This window comes from Pelophylax lessonae (genome assembly GCF_965119305.1).
Source record: "Pelophylax lessonae genome assembly, chromosome: 13".
Classification (NCBI taxonomy): Eukaryota; Metazoa; Chordata; class Amphibia; order Anura; family Ranidae; genus Pelophylax; species Pelophylax lessonae.
Window position 1 is genome coordinate 13,166,030 of NC_138780.1, and position 18,931 is coordinate 13,184,960.

The 18,931-nt window shown below is 43.3% G+C and overlaps 1 protein-coding gene across 1 annotated transcript in view; it reads right to left on the bottom strand.

The window, feature by feature from the left end:
• The window catches only part of LOC309569086 (uncharacterized protein), a gene marked incomplete at its 3' end in the record, with an annotated part of 62,855 nt that overhangs the window by 17,046 nt on the left and 26,878 nt on the right, over positions 1–18,931 (bottom strand). Inside the window, exons 11-12 of the mRNA XM_082274850.1 lie at positions 17,858–17,946; positions 831–896 (exon numbers count right to left, since the gene is read on the bottom strand). Coding sequence (XP_082130976.1) covers positions 831–896; positions 17,858–17,946 — 155 coding nt within the window. The remainder of the gene's footprint in view (positions 1–830; positions 897–17,857; positions 17,947–18,931) is intronic.

Genomic DNA, 18,931 nt, shown 5'->3' on the forward strand with positions numbered 1-18,931 from the left:
TCCTGATGGGATGATACTGAGGACCTTGACTTGGTACTAACATGCAGCAAAACCCACCTCCAGTATCGGGCGCTCTGGTGAACACCGATTAGGGCTTAGACATGGCACTTGCTGAGCCTGTGTCATCTGCCAGGGTGATCTGCTCATGCATTTATCCTGCCGGTAAGTTGGAGCCTCTCTCCTGCCATAGCTACTCTCTGAGCCTGATCCCAGACTATGAGACACAATGGGTTGCACACATAACTATCATAACTGGACCCCGGCTTGCTCACCTCCTGATGGGGCGATACTGAGGACCTTGACTTGGTACTAACATGCAGCAAAACCCACCTCCAGCATTGGGCGCTCTGGTGAACACCGATTAGGGCTTACACCTGGCACTTGCTGACCCTGTGTCATCTGCCAGGGTGATCTGCTCATGCATTTATCCTGCCGGTAAGTTGGAGCCTCTCTCCTGCTATAGCTACTCTCTGAGCCTGATCCCAGACCATGACACACAATGGGTTGCACACATAACTATCATACCTAAATTAACTTTCCCTGGTCCCATTCCAATACCATGGCCATTAATATGGTAGTGGCCCCACCTTTGTAGCTATGACAGCCTCCACTCTTCTAGCAAGACCTTCTACAAGACTTCGGGGGATCTCAGAGGGAATTTGTGCCTACTCAACTAAAAAAAGTATTGGTGTGGTCAAGTGCTGATGGTGGCTCTTAATTGGTGTTCCAATTCAGGTATTCTGTATGCTTGATATTAGAGCTCTGTGGAGGCCATTCAAGTTTTTCCACAACAAACTGGTCAAACCATAATTAATACACTGGTGACTTACCTTTAAGCTCTGTAGTCAATGTATGTCCAGATTTGTCCACTAGAATATTATGCACTAGATTTTTACCTAAAAAATAAAAAGGATGATTTACTATATGTTGTCCTTTCATAAGCATTTAAAGAAGTAGTCTCAGAAGGGACTTCTGCAAATACCCTAATTATGCTGAGAGCACTGCAAAGCTTTGATGCTACAGTTACCATGGTCATTCATTAGAGGGAAGTGTTTGGTGTTTCTTAAAATATCCCTTCTTCTCAGGCTCGGACAGCTGCCATGACGTCATAGAATGGCCCAAATTCACAATGACAAGGCAAGGAAATTCGAATTTCTGAGCACTTTTAGAAAATAGCATTGAAAGTCATTTAATCACAAAATTATCTATATTACAGGAAATCCTTTTTTTTTTATTTATTTTTTTTTTTTTATACTAGAAATGCAGTTATTATTGAAAAGTAGCAGCAAAGTAATGTAATAATATAAAAACAAAAATGCCAAAAGGGGTATACCTGTGTGAACGATTTCACTCAGCAATGCAGCTAAATTTGGATGGGAACGGCAACATTGCAGGACGTAGAGACTTTCCCAAAATCCTAAAATGGCTTTCCTTCCACATTTCAAAATGTGATTTAGCAATGTCTCTGCACATATTGAATCTCCAAGATAGTTCTACAGTAGTAAAAAGATTATTAGAAACATATAAAAGGAAAAAGATAGACAAAAAGAGAAAGATACTATATGGCCAAACGTTTGTTGACATCTTTACATCTCTACACACCCATATAGTTTTGTTGTTGGATATTCCAAATCTATAGCCATTAATATGAAGTTTTGTCCCCACTCCCATCTTGGCAGCTATGACATCCTCCACTGTTCCAGGAACACTTTCCACAATATTTTGGAGTGTGTCTGGGGGAATTTGTGCCCATTCCACCAAAAGAACAATTGTGAGGTCAGATAAGTTATTGGATAGAAAGACCTGGCCCTTAACTGGTGTTCAAATTCATCGCAAAGGTGTTCAGTAGGGTTAAGGGCAGGGCTTTCAGTAGAATTAAGGTCAAGGCTCTGTTTTGGCCATTGGAGTTCTTCCACACCAAACTGGTGTAGCACTACTCCCACTACTAAATCATAGACAGGTGCTGGGTATGACATTTGTTTGCAAGACATTGCTATGGGTAACCCAGGGAAATCTGCTTTAAGCAGCTCCCATGGGAGTAGTGCTACATATGGGGGCTCGTCCGGGATTGGGCTACATCAGTCAAGCCAAGTCTTTAAGGAGTTGACTTTGTACACAGGGGCACAGTCATGCTGGAACAGAAAAGGGTCTTCACCAAACTGTTACCATAAGGTTGGAAGCACAACCTGTTTCTGTATGCTGTTGCATTAGGAGTACTCTTCATTGGAAACACCTGAACCCAATCACTTGGATAGGTGTCAACATTTTTTTGGGCATATTGGAAGTTCTGATTATAAGATGTACACAAAGTTTTCACCATGTAATGTAACTAAAATGAAAAAAAAAAAAAGACCTCTCATTACCTCCAGCTTGGGGATATTATGTGATTTCAGTTCGCTCAGGAGCCTGTGGGTGTCCAAAGATTCCACAATATAGATCAAATCGTCCCAGAAATATTTATATATTATCCTCAGTTTGTAATCTTTATACATAGACAACTGCTTTTGGAACCTCTTAATTTCATCTGCACAAAGATGATAAAAACAATCATTTTATTTTTTACCATACTGTAGGTACGTTCTATAACATTCTATGGTGCACTGTACATACCCATAAAACAGTGTTTTGCAAAGTGAATTCCGTAGAATCTGTGCTATGATTTATCCATTAGTGCTGTGAATCCTGGCACTAAGGTATCCCATATTTTTATTACAATGGCAGCCCAGCAAGGCCACCAGCCACTGATAAAATTAGGTTTTGGACACCATTTTGTTAAAGTCTAAAGTGGTGTACCAGGTCATTATTTTATGGAGGAATGTATTACACAAGTGAAAATGAGTAAATCTATGTTTAAACATGTAGTGTAAACAGTTTAATGCAAAACTTCACCCCTTTTGTGAGGTTCCCTCCTCTCCACTTCTCCCCATCACGTAAATCACACTTTTTTTGTTTACTTTTTCTTTTCTTAAAAGAGTTCTTTCCTGCCCACTAATGCCCATCATTCACTTAGGTGAATTACAAGCATTATTCCTGCTATGGCTCCTGGGGTATGCACGTCACATATCCCAGGAGGCATAGTGTTTCATAGAGAAAGGAGGAGGGGGCAGGCTTAGCGACACGTCATTCTGGGGCCCATCAGCCAAATCCGGAAAAGCCGGGTAGGCCCAGGGGTATGCGTAAACCTCTTTGGAGACTTTTTTTATTCTGCTGTTTTACCACCCCTTGATGGTGTGTAGCACTACTCCCATGGGAGCTGCTGGTTACGGATTCCACTGGGTTACCCATAGCAACAACTTGACCATATAGCATCTTCAAAGTGCTTGGTTCAGTCAGAAAACAGTCTAGGGGTTTTTTTTTTTTTTTTTTGTTTTATTTGAGAACTTGGATAGGAGAAGGGAATGAGTGGGATACTCCAATTTAAATAACTATGCACAATGTGCTGGGACGTCTAAATTTAGCTGAGCGTGGCAAGGCCGCTGCTTCACCTTGTCACTGCAGTGAAGTAGAATCTAATGAACTATATTACTTTGTGAATCGCTCTTCAGGGCCCTACTTGAGACCCCCTTTGTCCCTATTCTTCAGGGTTCTACACGGCACCCCCTTTTCTGTAACTCTCTGTGTGAGCTAGCTCCCTGATCCCCTGACTTTATTGGAATGTTCTCCCTTCCTGGACAGACACTTTGGCAAATCTCCTGGTACTCGTGGACACTGTTTTTCCCGAGAGACTCTGCCAGCAGCTCCACTGTCAGCTCCACTGGATCCTCTGCAGCTCAGCTCCACACCTGGTTCACTAAAGTGTGATTCCAGTACAAGCTAAGTTGTTGGCTAGCTTTGTATGAGGGCGGCTGGGAAAATCTGGTATATATGTTCATGACTACAAGGAAGCCGTATACTGACGGAAGACCACAAGTACAGTGTGGGTCCGAGGTTCCATTACAGCATAAATACCCTGGAGCAGAGAGCAGCCTGGTCTTCTTCCATAGGGAAAGATCAATGCCTAGTGGGCTTGTTTGCCCTCCCTGGGCACTGCTGCCATGTGTTTGTCGAGTGGATGCCCCAGCTGGTGGGCTGGAGGGCCTGGAGCTACTGTCTGTTGCTGAAGGCTGACTGAGGGGCTGTCATTTGAGGATCTAGTCTGATACCATTGGGAGAAGCTGCCTGCAGGATACTGGTGGGAGTCCACCATTTACCCAGAGGCATGCCGTGAGTACAGGCGGGAAGAGATCCTAGAAAGTGCCAACACCTCTTTTGCGTGCTAGAAGGTCAGCCGTTTGTTTGCTAAGAGGTTTTGTCCTGAAATGCTTAGTCGTTCCATTCCTTGTGAAGGGGCTGTTCTCTGAGGAAGGCTCAACCTCCTCAATACTGTATTGCAAAACCTGTCCGCTATCTGCTACTCAGTGACAGTGTTCAGGGTTTCAGAAGCATGTTTAGTGTCCTCAAGTTCATCATAGCAAGTTATTGTAGTATCCTACTTTCCCCAATCCCCATCCAAGTTCAACCCTTTAATAAAACCTCAAAACCAACAATCCTAGACTGTCTCTTGAGTCAAAAGAGTGAAAGTGCATGTGTGACTGGCTGCAGAGCAACTACTGGCAAAAGGAACCCGGGCATATCCCCAGTGCCCCGGGGGTAGCGCTACATACAATATGAGGCTTCTTCCTAACCAGCAGCATCAGAGCCGTTATAATTGAATGTTGATGGATGTGATCGAGAATAATGGAAAAACTTTGAGTGTCCTTCAAACTTCTGCAGCAGTCTCATCATGTTTGATGTTTGAAAACAGTAAAACCAACCTTCAGCTCTAGTTCTTTCAAGTGGCCGATCCATTTTCTAAAGAAAAAAAAAAAACAGGTTTAAAACATCAATTTATGAACCATAAAAACGAATAAATGTGGCTAAAAACCATTATAGGTAGTTTAAACTTTGGCATCTGGTTTTTAAATCTAACAATGTTTTGAATATTAGACTCTGTTCCATCTAGTATGGCTGAATAGTAATGACCAGCAGTATTTCAAATGTTTAATGAGGAAATATGATAGCCACAGATAGGGTGTTCGAGTCGAACGTACGTTCGACAAAAACATCAGGTGTTCATGTGTTCGCTGAACACATGGACACCCGGGGCGCTCGTGGGAAGTTCGCCTGCCGACGAGCGCCCCATAAAGCACTACGATTTTGCAGTGCACCTGACTTGTATGCTTTGGCCAATCACAGCACAATGTACTGTCAGAGCCATGATTGGGCAAAGTCAGGGTGCCTTTGGCCAATCATGGTTCAGGGGCTAGATCCACGCCCCACACTATATAAGTCTGCTTACATGGTAGCCGTGTATAATGTGTGTAGGGTAGTTAGTGGATCGTGTGTTCAGTCAGTTTAGTGCAGTCAGTGTAGTGTAGTGATTTTTGTAAATAACAGTGTAGTGGTGCCACTGCAGTGCTGGTGTGTACACTCGCCTATGTCACCCCGCTGATCCAATTTTTTTTCATTGAATTTTTTTCTTCCTTTCTTTTTTTGCAGCATCAGGTTCTGTTGCTGCATTATTAGTACTCCCCCATCTGTGTCACAGGTGCTATTCCTTCTGCATCAGCAGTGTTTTTTTTTTCCTTTTTTTTTGTGGCGCATCAGCACTAATAATATTTAGGGCATAATTGCTGTTCCCCCTTCTGTGTCGCAGGTGATAATCCTTCTGCGTCAGCAGTGCTTTTCTTTTTTTGTGGCGCATCAGCACTAATAATATTTAGGCCATAATTGCTGTTCCCCCTTCTGTGTCACAGGTGCTATTCCTTCTGTGTCAGCAGTGCTTTTATTTTTTCTTTTCTTTGTGGCGCATCAGCATTAATATTATTTAGGGCATAATTGCTGTTCCCTCTTCTGTGTCGAAGGTGCTTTTCCTTCTGCGTCAGCAGTAGTTTTCTTTTTTTCTTTCTTTTGTGGAGCAGCAGCACTTATATTAGTTAGGGTATAATTTATGTCCTCCCTTCTGCGTCGCAGGTGCTATTCCTTCTGCGTCAGCAGTGCTTTTCTTTTTTTTGTGGCGCAGCAGCACTAATAGTATTTAGGCCATAATTGCTTTCCCCCTTCTGCATCGCAGGTGCTATTCCTTCTGCATCAGCAGTGGTTTTCTTTTTTTTTTGCGTGGCAGAACTAATATTTAGGGCATAATTGCTATCCCCCCTTCCGCGTCGCAGGTGCTATTCCTTCTGCGTCAACAGTGCTTTTCTTCCTTTTTTTCTTTTTTGTGGCACAGTAGGACTAATAATATTTAGGGCATAATTGCTGCTCCCCCTTCTGCATCACAAGTGCTATTCCTTCTGCGTCACAAGTGGTTTTATTTTTTTGTGGCGCAGCAACACTAATAATATTTAGGCCATAATTGCTGTCCCCCCTTCTGCGTTGCAGGTGCTATTCCTTCTGCATCAACAGTGGTTTTCTTTTTTTGTGTGCAGCAGAACTAATATTTAGGGCATAATTGCTATTCCCACATCCGCGTTGCAGGTGCTATTCCTTCTGCATCAGCAGTGCTTTACTTTTTTTTCTTTCTTGTGGCACAGCAGGACTAATAATATTTAGGGCATAATTGCTGTCCCCCTTCTGCGTCAGAGGTGCTATTCCTTCTGCGTCAGCACTGTTTTATTTTCTTTTTTGTGGTGCAGCAGCACTAATAATCATTAGGGCATAATTGCTGTCCCCCCCTTCTGCATTGCAGGTGTTCCTTTTTTCTACAGCAGCACTAAAAATATTTAGGGCATAATTGCTGTTCCTCCATTCCTTTTTTTTTTGCAGCTTCAGGTTCTGTTGCTGCATTATTTGTACTCCCCCCTGTTTGTTGCAGGTGCTATTCTTTCTGCGTCAGCAGTGCTTTTCTTTTTTTGTGGCGCAGCAGCACTAATAATATTTAGGCCACAATTGCTGTCCCCCTTCTGCGTCGCAGGTGCTATTCTTTCTGCATCAGCAGTGGTTCTCTTTTTTTTTGTGCAGCAGAACTAATATTTAGGGCATAATTGCTGTCCCCCCTTCCGCGTCGCAGGTGCTATTCCTTCTGCGTCAGCAATGCTTTTCTTTTTCGTGGCACAGCAGGACTTATAATATTTAGGGCATAATTGGTGTTCCCCCTTCTGCATTGCAGGTGTTCCTCTTTTCCACAGCAGCACTAAAAATATTTAGGGCATAATTGCTCTTCCTCCATTCCTTTTTTTTGCAGCATCAGGTTCTGTTGCTGCATTATTAGTACTCCCCCTGTTTGTCGCAGGTGCTATTCCTTCTGTGTCAACAGTGGTTTTCTTTTCTTTTTTTTGTTGTGCATCAGCACTAATATTATTTAGGCCATAATTGCTGTTTCCCCTTCTGTGTCGCAGGTGCTAATCATTCTGCGTCAGCAGTGCTTTTCTTTTTTCTTTTTTTGTGGCACAGCAGCACTAATAATATTTAGGGTATAATTGCTGTTTCCCCTTTTGCATCGCAGGTGCTATTCCTTCTGTGTCAGGAGTGGTTTTCTTTTTTTTGTGGCGCAGCAACACTAATAATATTTAGGCCATAATTGCTGTTCCCCCTTCTGTGTCACAGGTGCTATTCCTTCTGTGTCAGCAGTGCTTTTATTTTTTCTTTTCTTTGTGGTGCATCAGCATTAATATTATTTAGGGCATAATTGCTGTTCACTCTTCTGTGTCGCAGGTGCTATTCCTTTTGCTTCAGCAGAGGTTTTCTTTTGTTCTTTCTTTTGTGGCGCAGCAGCACTTATATTAGTTAGGGTATAATTTATGTCCTCCCTTCTGCGTCGCAGGTGCTATTCCTTCAGCGTCAGCAGTGCTTTTCTTTTTTTGTGGCGCAGCAGCACTAATAATATTTAGGCCATAATTGCTTTCCCCCTTCTGCATCGCAGGTGCTATTCTTTCTGCATCAGCAGTGGTTCTCTTTTTTGTGTGCAGCAGAACTAATATTTAGGGCATAATTGCTGTCCCCCTTCCGTGTCGCAGGTGCTATTCCTTCTGCGTCAGCAATGCTTTTCTTTTTTGTGGCACAGCAGGACTAATAATATTTAGGGCATAATTGCTGGTCCCCCTTCTGCATCGCAGGTGCTATTCCTTCTGCGTCAGCAGTGCTTTTCTTTTTTTTGTGGCGCAGCAGCACTAATAATATTTAGGCCATAATTGCTGTTCCCCCTTCTGCATTGCAGGTGCTATTCCTTCTGCATCAGCAGTGGTTTTCTTTTTTTTGCGCAGCAGAACTAATATTTAGGGCATAATTGCTATTCCCCCATCCGCGTTGCAGGTGCTATTCCTTCTGCATCAGCAGTGCTTTACTTTTTTTTTCTTTTTTGTGGCACAGCAGGACTAATAATATTTATGGCATAATTGCTGTCCCCCCTTCTGCGTCGCAGGTGCTATTCCTTCTGCGGCAGCAAGGCTTTACTTTTTTTTTCTTTTTTTGTGGCACAGCAGGACTAATAATATTTAGGGCATAATTGCTGTCCCCCCTTCTGCGTCAGAGGTGCTATTCCTTCTGCGTCAGCATTGTTTTTTTTTTCTTTTTTTGGTGCAGCAGCACTAATAATCATTAGGGCATAATTGCTGTCCCCCCCTTCTGCATTGCAGGTGTTCCTCTTTTCTACAGCAGCACTTAAAATATTTAGGGCATAATTGCTGTTCCTCCATTCCTTTTTTTTTTGCAGCATCAGGTTCTGTTGCTGCATTATTTGTACTCCCCCCTGTTTGTTGCAGGTGCTATTCTTTCTGCGTCAGCAGTGCTTTTCTTTTTTTGTGGCGCAGCAGCACTAATAATATTTAGGCCACAATTGCTGTCCCCCTTCTGCATCGCAGGTGATATTCTTTCTGCATCAGCAGTGGTTCTCTTTTTTTTTGTGCAGCAGAACTAATATTTAGGGCATAATTGCTGTCCCCCTTCCGCGTCGCAGGTGCTATTCCTTCTGTGTCAGCAATGCTTTTCTTTTTTTTTTTTCTTTTTTGTGGCACAGCAGGACTTATAATATTTAGGGCATAATTGCTGTTCCCCCTTCTGCATTGCAGGTGTTCCTCTTTTCCACAGCAGCACTAAAAATATTTAGGGCATAATTGCTCTCCCTCAATTCCTTTTTATTTGCAGCATCAGGTTCTGTTGCTGCATTATTAGTACTCCCCCCTGTTTGTCGCAGGTGCTATTCCTTCTGTGTCAACAGTGGTTTTCTTTTCTTTTTTTCTGGTGCATCAGCACTAATATTATTTAGGCCACAATTGCTGTTTCCCCTTCTGTGTCGCAGGTGCTAATCATTCTGCGTCAGCAGTGCTTTTCTTTTTTTTTGTGGCACAGCAGCACTAATAATATTTAGGGTATAATTGCTGTTCCCCCTTCTGCTTCGCAGGTGCTATTCCTTCTGCATCAGCAGTGGTTTTCTTTTTTTTTTTGGCGCAGCAGCACTAATAATATTTAGGGTGTAATTGCTGTCCCCCCCTTCTGCATCGCAGGTGTTCATCTTTTCCGAAGCAGCACTAAAAATATTTAGGGCATAATTGCTGTTCCTGCATTCTGCATTGCAGGCATTCCTCCTCTGCGTCAGCAGTGGTTCCTTTTTTTTGGCTTTCTTAATTTCTTCTTTATTAAAAAAATAAATAAAATAATATAATAAAATGGTTTATAGTGCACCAAACACAAAAGTATTGCACCCAAGAACCATACTCCCTTCCCACACTCTATAATAAAAAGTTATACAAATCCCCCCAAAAGTAATAAACAATAATAAAACAGTTAATAGTGTACCAAGGACAAAAGTATTGCATCCAAGCACCACATTTCCATCTCACACTCTATAAAAAATTATAAAAATCCCCCCCCCCCAGAAAAAATAAAAACAATAATAAAACAGGTTACAGTGTTCAGGCTTTACCAACACCCAAGGGCCAATTTTTCTCCACCTGTTTGACAGGTGCATGTCATTTCCATTTTTTTCCCTAATTTTTAACAGCAGGGCCCGTTTCTGTGCCCAGCAAGAGTGAGGGGGTTACAGAATTCAGGCACCACTAGGGATGGGCGAACGGTTTTGACCGAGCATAAGTTTGGCCTGGACATTGCCCATTTAGGTACTTGCCTAACGCCTGAACTTTTGGGGTGTTCATCCGTCGAATGCACAGTCAATAGGTTGTTAAGGCTTCCCTGCTGTGAGATACATTTTAAAAAATTGTAAAAAAAAAAAAATGTAAATTAAAAAAATTGGGGTAATAGCTTGGGGGGACTCTTTGGGTCTGGTATTGCTTTTAAGGGGAACCCCATGACAGAATTAAGATAAAAACAGCGTGGCCCCCCCCCCCAAAATCTATACCAGGCCTTTTGGGTCTGGTATAGTTTTAAAGGGGAACTCAACACAAAAAAAAAAATACGTGGCCCCCCCATTCCAATCCAGCGGAAGTGACACGACGACGCTGGATTTGAACGCACTTCCAGTCATTGGAACGCATAGCGTTCTGGAAGCATGCTATCCACTTGCAAACCTATAACCAATGACTTGGATGCTGCTCTTATCATTACTGTGAGTACGTTTCTTCTTATAATAAATTGATCTATTTTAATAGTACTTAACTATTTGAGCCCCTTTTTTTTTTTTTTTTTCATATATACCCGAATACTTTCATTCATGCACACCATCCATGGCCATTGATGTCCATTACTGTATGAGACACATCCCTTTGAGCCTATCAACGTTTACCACCCCTGTGGGGGGTACCTATATCTGGTGAGTGCGGTCCTTATAGTGAGGGGAGCACCAGAGTTTCTTCACTTGCACAAGTCACGTTTGAAGAACACCAGGATTTTTACAAGATTTTTTTACATTTTTTGTTCACCTTTATGGACTATGTTTTGAGTCACTTTGCATATGTCTCTTTATTTTTTACCAGTTACACAGCATATTTACTATTGAGAATTATTGGATCACTATGCAGTGGTGATTATTTCACTTTATGCCACTAATTTATGCACTGTGTGTCACTTTTGGACATTTTTGCAAGTACTGATTATTATATTTCTATACCTTATCGCAACAGGTTTATTATTGCACTTAGGCACTTTTGAGCTTATTATTTATCAATATTGTCGATTTGTTATATGTATCATCACTAGACACTTTGTTTTCTTGGAATTTGAGTCAGCGCCATACACCTTCATCCCAATTCAATTTTTTTCGATGATGAACAATTACTGGACGTTGTGTAAAACCACCAGTTCTCTTTCACAACACAGACACAGACCTCATTAATAAACTAACAAACCTTTCCCGTGCTATTCAAAACCTAAAAAAAATCTAATTTTAATCATAAAAACACAGCTTAATGTAGGAACATAGTTCAATTCTAGATGCCCCGCAGAACTTTTTAAAGAAATGTTATCCATTTCATTTGGAGAAAAATGTGTCTTTCAAATAGGATATTTAAAACAATAGAAATTTACACTTTCATGAACAAATCTATATGACGTTTGAACCAAAAAAAAAAAAAGTACTTTTTATTGAATTTTCAGGACCTTCGTGACCTCTGGTGATCTGCTTACACCTAAAAGAGAAACCCGTCTCAGCCATTGGCCTCCATACAAAGTTTCGTAGTGACTCCTGAAGAAGTGGTATGATCTTCTGAACTTGGTCAGCCTTGTCCCATCGTGTGGCTATCCTTCTTTTGTGATTGTCTTCTGTTTCTGTCGGTCTCCTCTGTATTTCTTCTTACTTTGAAATTCCGTCCTATCCTTTCCTACTCTAAATATTTTATTTACGACTGACACTCTTAAGTATTACAGAAACTCTTAGGTCCTGGAACTGCACAGATTTTCCTAGACCAGCCAACTGATGCTTTGTTTGCAGCCAAAAAAAATAAATGACCTGTTAGACCTGTTTTTATTTTCAGGCGTGATTCAGCATTTGTCAACATTCCATTGTTCGAGATATGTCTTTCACTGAAAAGGAGCCACACACCCACTTGCACTTTTTAAAATAGAAGAAATATTTTTCGAATGTTTTAAATCTAAGGTCCCTCACTCACATTCATGTAGCACCCTCCTAGTCCGGTGCTAGGTAGGTAGACTCATTTTGTCTCTGTCTGCTTATCAGCAGAGCAGCAGGCTAAACATATGTTCACTCTGCTTATCAGGGAGCAAGATTGGTAGTTAGGTCTGCTCAATGTGCCCAGTGTGTGATTCATCTGGTCTCAGGGAGTATCCCCAGCTGATCCCATGGGGAGGCACGTTGGATGCTGGAGGAAACCTCACCAATGGTAAACAGGCTTTTGGTACTGTCCCAGGGGTTGGCACAGACAGCGGTGCATTATGGGACAGGATACAAAAAGCCACGGGCACATGAGGCATGTTTCTTTGGGCAGGAAGCCAGGTCCCAGAAAGAGGGTGGCGGCTGCCTCCTCTTCTGCAATGGTTGGTGGTGGTCACAGGCAGTCGGCCTGGTGAACCAGTGCATGCGAGGCTGAACCTGGAGGTCCAGGAGAAGCTGACTACAGGAGTTGGGGCCAGTGAAGGACTGGGCCAGGGGGCAAGGGGGCAGTTGCCCCCTGGGCCGCACCGATGCCCCGTAAAAAGGCTGCGCCGCTTCTGCCACAGACATGCCTAAAGGATTCCTGGTGAAGAAAAATAAAGAGTCCATGCTGCTGTCCTACTGAGTGTGGTTTATAGACAAGGACAAAGCGTAGCTCTCAACCCCCCCCCCCAGCATGGATGGTGTGAACTGTGTCTGAGCAGAGGTCGGTTCCATGCCCTACTGGAGACTCTTCTGCCCCGGACAGCCCCAGCTGTCCCAACTCCCCCCAACCTCCCCCTGCTGGCTAGATCAGGAACCCAGGTTCAGACAGTAAGTAGAGAGTATATGGAGCAGGGCTTCAGCTTGGAATGGGGGTCAGGAGGAGCATTGGGAGAGTGGGAGGGGGGGTGAAGAAAAGTGGGAGGGGAGCTGAGTTCCATCTGTCCTACTTCCCTCATAACAGACTTTAATACCTCCTCATTATATACCTTTTCTAGAAAGCGAACCTTCAGAGAATTAGCTTGTTCATAAAAGTCCACAGCAGTGGAACAATTTTGCTTTATCCTCATGAATTGGCCTTTTGGGATATTAGATAACCAGAGGGGGTGATGGCAGCTTTTTAACGGAATGAAACTGTTTCTGTCTGTTGTCTCAAAATGTGTTTTGGTATGTAGTTGTCCTCCTTTTACAGATATTACCAGGTCCAAGAAATGAACCTCCTCCACACTCACCAAAAACGAGAGGTGTATATTCCTCTCGTTCCTGGTAAGGGATTCCAAAAAGTTGTCCAAAGAATCTCTATCCCCATTGCAACATAACAGGATATCATCAATGAATCGCCTGTAAAATACAAGCGATTCCTGATCATAGCCAAAAATTACGTCCTTTTCCCAGAAAGCCATGAATAGGTTGGCTAAACTGGGGGCAAATTTAGCCCCCATTGCCACGCCCTTTTGTTGTAAAAAGAAAGTTTTGTTAAACCAACAGTAATTGAGTGTCATGGCAAACAATAAAAGGTCAAGGATAAATTATTTTTGTGAAGAGGAGATCGACCCGTCCAGATCTAAATAGTACCCAACTGCCATCATCCCATCCTCATGCTTGATGTTGGTATATAATGAGCTGACATCGGCAGTGACAAGGAACATTCCTTGCCTGAACTCCACATTTTCTAATTCATTGAGAACATGCTTGGTGTCCCTCAAGTATGCTGGGGTCCTGACAACCAAAGGTTGTAGAAAGGAGTCAATATACTCCCCAATTTTAGCTGTAAGTGACCCTATTCCACTAATATTGGGGCGGCCCGGGGGGAGGTAAGGCTCTTATGTACCTTTGGTAAGCAGTACATGATAGGGATCCGAGGTGCCGAGGGTATCAGAAATTCCTTTTCTTTCTTATTAAAGATTCCACACCTGCTACCACCGTGAACTAGTTGTTTCAGTTCACCTAAGTAACTCTGGGTAGAATCCCTTGTAAGAATCAAATAGATCTCCCTATTATTAAGGACATCAGACATCTGCTGCATGTACTGCGATTTATCTAGTACCACCACAGCTCCACCCTTGTCCGCTGGGCGAACGATGAGGTTTTTTTCCTCTAAAAGGCTCTTCATACCTGAGACCAATTTTTTCATCTCATATAACTTGTGTAACTTAATACTTTCCAGATCTTGCGTAACTAGATCTTTAAACACCCCGATCTAGGAGTTATTTCCCGGAGGGTTGGAAAGGGATGCATTCCTTAAGTTAGAATGTTTGAAAACCGATGGTCAGCTAATTTGATTTTGAATGGGGTTTACCATAAAGTGCCTTTTGATACTGAGTTGACGTGTGAACTTATTTATATCAGTAAATGTTTGGAATTTATTTAGTTTGGCTTTAAGCGCAAACTTTAACCCCTCGTCCAGGATGGTTAGTTCCTCTTCATTTAAAGTAATTTGACTTAAATTAATGATCCCCTTACCTAGTTCTTTATTTTTTTTTCTTGGGGCCCTTTAGTCTTCCTCCCTCCTCTCTTTCCTCTCCCCCTGTACTTCTTTTACTGTTTTTTCGCTCCCCTAAAAAATCCTTATTTTTTGGGGGTGGGTAAGGGGGGTCTCATGGGGGGGGTGGTTTTGATAATAAGAGTCATTCCTCTGGCCCCCACTAGGTGGTTCATTTTCCTGCCAACCCACTTGTTTAGACCTATGAAAGTTTCCTGTATTGTAATTATTATGATGAGTCTGTTGCGGATACCAGTCCATATAGCGTTGTCCAAACCCATTCTCTTCCTCAGGATATAGTGGTTCAAACCTATTATATGTTTGAATTCTATCTGAGTTCCTTCTTTGTGGCCTGAGGGTCCAAGGTTGGGAGTACTGGTAAGAAGGTCTCCTAGTTTTTGCGGGGGATGTGTGTAATCATTGTTGCCCCTTTGCACAAAAGGGGAGGATACAGAATTTCTCCCACTTGAATCATAATTCCAATTAGGAGGATTTCTGTTTTGGTTTTGATTCTTATTCCTGTTTTTCTTCTTAAAGGGTCCTTTCTTTTTGAATTTGACCTGCGTCCAACCCCTATCATGAGTATATTCCTTCTCAGGAATCATATTCTGTAGCGGTGGTGCATTGGTATCCATACCAGTGGGGTCGTCCTCCTGTGTCTGCCACTTGAAGACCTTACCACTGTTATAGTCACCTAGGTCTCTGATACTTCTTCCTCTATTTTAACCTTTGCTCTTTATCAGTGTCATCTAATACCTTCATGAGTTTAGTTGATTCCTTTTTATATTCCTCTTTGTCCATAAATTGAGTAAATTTATCTCTGGATCCATTAATCTCAGCAGTGGCGGCCGGTGCATTGGGGGCGCAGGGGCTCCGCCCCCCCTATCCATGCATCCGGCCCCCTAATCTACATGCCGGGCGCCGGACGTATGGAGTTCAATGGGGGTTTTATTTTTTAATCACCTGATTAGAGCCAGAGGCTCTAATAGGCTTAAGGAAAGGGTGGACCCGGGGCGCAGATCAGTGCGCCCCGAGCCCACCCATTGTGTGGCAATAGCGAATGAAAATTCGCTATTGTCACACGGATCCTCCTCCTGGCCAATCAGGAAGCGGGTCCGAGACCCGCTTCCTGATTGGCCGAAAGGCAAACCCCATGCCATTGGCCTAGGAGGAGGCGGGAGGACTGAGGGCTCGAGGAGAAGCCGCCGCTACAGATAAGTGCACTGGTCTGGGGAGGGGGGGGGATTGGTCTCTGCAGTGAAAGGGGGGCACGCTAGTCTCTGCATTGAAAGGGGGGCACGCTGGTCTCTGCATTGAAGGGGGGCACGCTGGTCACTGTGCACTGAAATGGGGCACGCTGGTCACTGTGCATTAAAGGGGGCATGCTGGTCACTGCATTGAAAGGGGGAACGCTAGTCACTGTGCATTGAAAGGGGGCCCGCTGGTCAGTGTGCATTAAAAGGGGGCACGCTGGTTTCTCTGCATTGAAAGGGGGAACGCTGGTCTCTCTGCATTGAAAGGGGGCACGCTGTGGTCACTCTACATTGAAAGGGGGCACGTTGTGGTCACTCTGCATTGAAGGGGGCAAATTATACCTTAATTACTGAAGGCCCCTTTCACACTTTTGTGACCTCAAAGTCACGCAATTTTTTACAGCGTTTTTTGCTGCAAAGCAATGCCTATTACATTTTTCTCTTTGCGCCCCCCAAAAATTTTGAGCACCAGCCGCCACTGAATCTTAGCATCAAGTTTAGCCAGTTTTATCTTTTTCCTCAATAACAGGAATTTAAGGAGGTCCACACCCGCTTCATTAAAATACCTAGACCATTCATTAAAATCTGCGGTATTATCTTGTTCAGGTTGGATATCCCATCGTAAAGCCCTAGGGACCATATTGAGGGTCACATAGGGCTCAAGGAGGGATATATCCCAAGTGACCCTTATTTCAGAGGTCATGATGTTTTTGAGATGTAAAAACATACCATGTAAATTTGTAGGGTCATTATTTACAAAAACCTCATTGATAGTATGGTTTCTCTTGTGTCTAGCTTTAAAAATGTCCATCATGCAAAGAATAGAGAAAAATAATAACAATAATAAATGAAGTATGCTGCTCGATCCAAATATGTGAAACAGATAAAGCAAAAATTAAACAAAAGATTACAGGCTTGTGGGGTGGAATAGAAAAGGAAAAATACCTGAACAGAGCAGCCCGGGCTTCATTTGCCCACAGTTGAAATGATTGAGTTGATTGAGTTGCATAAATACCACCAAAAGAAAGCTCTATTTAAATGAGAAAAATAAATAAAAATTTAATTTGGGTACAGCGTTGCATGACTTCACAGTTGTCATTCAAAGTATGACAGAGCTGAAATCTGAAAATTGGCCTGGGCAGGAAGGGGGCGAAAGTGGTTAAATTGAGAAGTCCTCTAAATGTATTATATTTTTGTCTATCACTGGTAGATTTGATTAATAATTGTAATAATAATGATTTAAATATTATATCTATACAGAGGCGTATCTAGAACCTTCAGAGCCCCAGTGCAAACAAAAAAAAACACGAAGGGCCCCCCTCTGAGCCCGGGGCACTTTCCACTGATCCCAGGGCCCTTTACACTCTGACATGTTGCCAACTCCCGATGACTTTTTTTTACTCATGGAGCACATTTTTTTACTGCACATCAGTGACCCCAGGGTGCCCTACATCAGTGCCCCCAGAATCCCCCTTACAACCTTCTGAATTCCCCCTTAGGTCTTCTACCAGAGTGCCCCCTTAGTAGCTCCACAGTGCCCCCTTACATCCTCCAATGTGCCCCCTTACATCCTTCTATAGAGTGCCCCCTTAGTACCTCCAGAACGTGTCCTTAATACAACTGATCATGCTTTCCACACTGCCACTGCCAGACCCGCCACCTGCCGCCCAAGTAGTAGCAGCAGTTCCGAGCCTACACTACATCACAGCTATAAGAGCTCAAACCGACACAGCACAGATTGGCCACCTTCCTGCCCTCCTGGGGACCCCCCACCATGGCCAAACGCCAGGGCCAGGTTGCAAGTGCGACCTTTGTGACCCTGGTAGTTCGGCCACTGTATCTATATAATGTATTTAAAAATTTGCATTGCCAGGTCTGCGAAGCTTTAAAGTCTTTAAACGTTGAACACATTGGTCTCATCATCATGGTGAATGTACAAGTCTCATCCCAACACCACATTTGCATCACAGTGAATGTATGGGGTTCTCATTCTCATAGCAAATGAATGGCTTGTGAGGTCGTCCCGACGAAGAGGATGCACTAGTTTCATTGCCAAAGTGAACGTATCATCATGGTGAATGTACAACTCTCAGTGTCAGAGTTGTTCACATGTCCAATAAGTTCAACCTATTGAAATATAAAGGCCTGGTTTCTGAGCTTCCAGCTCTAGCAATGAGCTTCTGTCTTCAAGGAACCCGTAATTAAAAATGAGTCTAGAAAGACGAAATAGAGAAAATTAGCAAATGTTACAAAATTTTCACAGTTGTCAGAAAGCAAAACATTACTCAACAAGCTACAATGTCCTTTAAAAACAAAATGTATAGGACAACGTAAGTCAAAGCTTTTCTTTATGTAGCGCTACCCCCGCAGGAGCCGCTGGATTCTGAGCCCACCTATTCCTGCACAGCCAGACAACATGCAAATTTCTGACTCTCACTCAAAAACAAGGAAACAGTCAAGGAATTTGATTAATTGGGGAAAACAACTTGGATAAGGTATGGGATTTATGGGATGCCCAATTTGACTTGAAGAGCAACTATGAGCACAACTTTCCCTCCAGAACAGCAACAGCATCAATGAGCTTGGCAATCAATTTCCCCCTGTTTCCCCAGAGAAAAATTTTAGCAGAATCTCAACTTGCAGAGAAACTATGTCCCCTTTTCTTGAAAATACCAGCCCATATGGCTGCTAAGTGAAATGTCCCAGGACAAGGGATTGGATCACAGCTTGCTAGCAGAGTTGAAGTACTCAAACTGTCTTCAGAAATCATGCTACACTAGAAGAGACAACTATTTAGGCCTCCTGCTGTGCAGGTCCTTCTCCGCAAGCCAGGGCATTTCCCAACCGAGACCATGGGATAATGGAAATCCCTCAGTAGTTCTTCTTTTCTCAGCTCTCAGCCCCGCCTCAGCCCCGCCTCAGCCCGGGGTCCCCTTCCAGGCCACACGACACAGCTTCCTCACTCCATCTTCCACCCGACTTCCCTGCTGGCCAAACTCCATAATATTGAAGGGCTGATCCAGCCACCCTCCCAGGTATTCTGCCTGGGGATTGGCCAGATTCCCTCAGGTATGCAGATCAGGACCTCCTGGCCTCTGCCCACTAGCTTCTAGAAACGTCTGCAAGCTTCTTGAACCAGGGGGAGGTACCAGAGACCTACCCTGTAGAGCCCTCCAGTCTGACCTAGAGTAACCCGAC